At 41.3% G+C, this 2750-nt stretch overlaps 1 protein-coding gene across 1 annotated transcript; it reads right to left on the bottom strand.

The window, feature by feature from the left end:
• Positions 1-1355: 1355 nt before the first annotated feature.
• On the bottom strand, positions 1356-1929 carry LOC101599535 (NADH dehydrogenase [ubiquinone] 1 beta subcomplex subunit 11, mitochondrial). Its single transcript, XM_004652492.3, has one exon. It carries the CDS (start codon positions 1918-1920, stop codon positions 1459-1461), a length of 462 nt encoding a protein of 153 aa, XP_004652549.1. The 5' UTR covers positions 1921-1929; the 3' UTR covers positions 1356-1458.
• Between the last annotated feature and the right edge of the window lie 821 nt (positions 1930-2750).

Here is a 2750-nt window from a genome sequence, read left to right on the forward strand (position 1 = left end):
TCATTCACTTCTATTTTTTATTATATTGTACTTTTGGACTTAGTGAGTAACATATACCTACAGAGTACATTGTGCAAGGTACTAAATATATGCCAGCTTTTATCTCTCATCTCATGTTGGACATTCCCTGTGGGAGATTTCTCCCACTTTTGTGGTTACAACAGTGTCCTATTTATACTAAGAACTTTAAGGCTATTTTTTTATTCCCAATCTGCCACCTCACTTCAAGATTCAGATAGGCAATGGCCTATATTTCAAATATATCAGACTCTAATTTCCCCTCTTTTTTTTCCCTTTAATTTCTGTGAGGCAGAGAACATGGGCACGCCAGGACTGCAAATGAACTTCCGACGCATTTACAATTATGTGCATCTGCTTTTATGTGGGTACTGAGGAATCAAACCCAGGACAACAGGCTTTGCAAGCAAGTACTTTAACTTAGAAATCTCCCCATCCCTTGCTTTTCCCATTTCTACTCTGTGACAGTTATTGTCAATATGATCTGATTAAGAATCAAGTAACGGGGAAGGCGACATGGACTCGAGGGCAGCAGTGCTGTACCAGCAACTCACCCACAGTTGCTTATTTTGATTATTTTATTTGGTTTGGGCCAGTGGACACATACAGGGAAGGGAGGGTGTTCTTACCAAACTGGGATCCCAGGTGTCTTCACGTTTTTGATTTCCTTCTTCAATAAAGCCAGTTGGGCACAGTTACAAGTTAAAAAAAAAAAAAAAAAGAATCAAGCAATGGAGCTGGAGGGATGGCTTAGTGGTTAAGGTGCTAGCCTGCAAAGCTAAAGAACCCATGTTCAATTCCCCAGGACCCACATAAGCCAGATGCACAAGATGGTGAATGCTTCTGGAATTCATTTGCAGTGGCTGAAGGCCCTGGAATGCCTATTCTCTCTCTTTCTCTGCTTATTTCTCTCTCAAATATAAATGATTTTTTTTTTTTTTAATATCTGAGGAATGAAATACTAGACACACTTCTTGGGTGGACCTACTAGAACATTTCCTGAAAGATTGATGGACAAAAGACATAATGAGCAACCCTTTCAGGAAGGACTATTTATAAGCAGAAATATCAAAAATTTAAGGCTGTTTGCTTGGTTGTGTATCTTAACCATTGCTGTGTGCATTTACTCTGTTTCTTTTATCCTTCATAGATGTCAAAACTGACATAGTCAGCCTTCCAAAGTAGACTGAAAACCAGTGGTTCTCCAGGAATCCTACAGGCCTTCAGTGCCAGATTGGAAGTGCTGAGGCAGCCAGCCTCTTGGACTGAACAGCTACCAGGTTCCTTGATTCTAACTTAATGACAGTTTTTTTTTGTTTTGGTTTTTTTTTTTTATTTTTTTTATTTTCAATTTCTTTAATCAGGTAATCTGAGGAACAGAAAGAATGGCAGGCTGGAATTAAGGAAGATGGCATTTCTTGAGCCCCACTCAGCAACTGCTCAGTCATCCTCTGGCAACTGGATCTTCCTAGGGTCAAAGTGGTTGTATTCCACGATGGGGAGGCCATTGGCTTCTCGATACTTCACAAGCCTCTCAGCTTCCCGACGGGCCCACTCATGCATCCTGTAGTCAGGTAGATAAGCCAGAAAGGCAGTTCCAAAGACCAGGACGACGGAAAAGCCAAAGAAGAAGACAGCTCGCATATTCCAGACATCTACCACAGGGTCCCTGTCATAACCATGAGAATCTGGGTTCTTCTCATAAAGGTTTTCGTCCTCGGGTTCTGGGTCTTCCTGCCAGATCATGGTCGGTTCTTGCGTCCGCTTTCCCGCCATGGTGGCCGGGGCAACCACAGCCCTGGTCGAGCTCGACTCCCAGCGAACGCGGGCAGCTGGCAGCCCTCGCATCGCCGCGGCCGCCAAGAAGCGGCGAGCGCACACACTTAACCGGCCGGCCGCCATGACAGACGGTGCTGCAGGAGCCCTTAATGACAGTTTTATTGGACTTCCCAGTCTTTATTTTGGCAGATAATTCAGTAAATTCCTTCATATATATAACATATATCATTTATATTTATTCAGTTCTCCTCCTCTTGATAACTCTAATATATAATAATTTCCTTCTTTGAGCATTTCTTATGTCAACAAATATTAATTATTTTCTTCCATTCTGGTAAAATATCAGATACATTCATTATAACTTTAAATACCTTTTGAATGGATTATTCTTCAATCATTTTGGCACCAAAATATTTTCTGATACTATAATAAAGGGGTGTTCAATCCTTTGACATTGTGACATGATGTTGTCATCTACAAATGTGGAAAATTCATCATAGCTATGCTGGGAATTCATGCAGCCTGTGGGCATGGGTTGACAACTCTGCTTTAAACTTTCACCTCAGAAACTATAGGAATATCTGTATGCACATCTTCCTAAGCTTGCTGTTCCACTGACATAGACAGGAAGATTCAAAAGTAAGGCTGATTATAGTCACCTTTAAATTCATCTCCATGGACCATGTGGAAAATTCAATGCTCCTGAACCTGCCTTGCAAAACCCTCCATTTAATGGCCTGAGCCCCTTTCTCATATGTGTGTTCTCTTCCTCAGAATTTGTGCCTAAGATTTAGTTCTCATACACAGCTGTTAACTATACAGAATGATATCTTTATAGGCTTCTGCCCCATTCCTTTGCTTTGACATACTTGTGCTCATCACTCAAGTCATTCTACATAACGCTCTGTAATAATTTCCATCTCCTCCAATACCATATTATAAACCTCTAGGGC

Source organism: Jaculus jaculus, chromosome 13 (assembly GCF_020740685.1).
Source record: "Jaculus jaculus isolate mJacJac1 chromosome 13, mJacJac1.mat.Y.cur, whole genome shotgun sequence".
NCBI classification, from domain to species: domain Eukaryota; kingdom Metazoa; phylum Chordata; class Mammalia; order Rodentia; family Dipodidae; genus Jaculus; species Jaculus jaculus.

Excerpts from the sequence above, each read along its gene's own strand:
- LOC101599535 (XM_004652492.3), bottom strand. The coding sequence starts at position 1,920 with ATGGCGGCCGGCCGGTTAAGTGTGTGCGCTCGCCGCTTCTTGGCGGCC.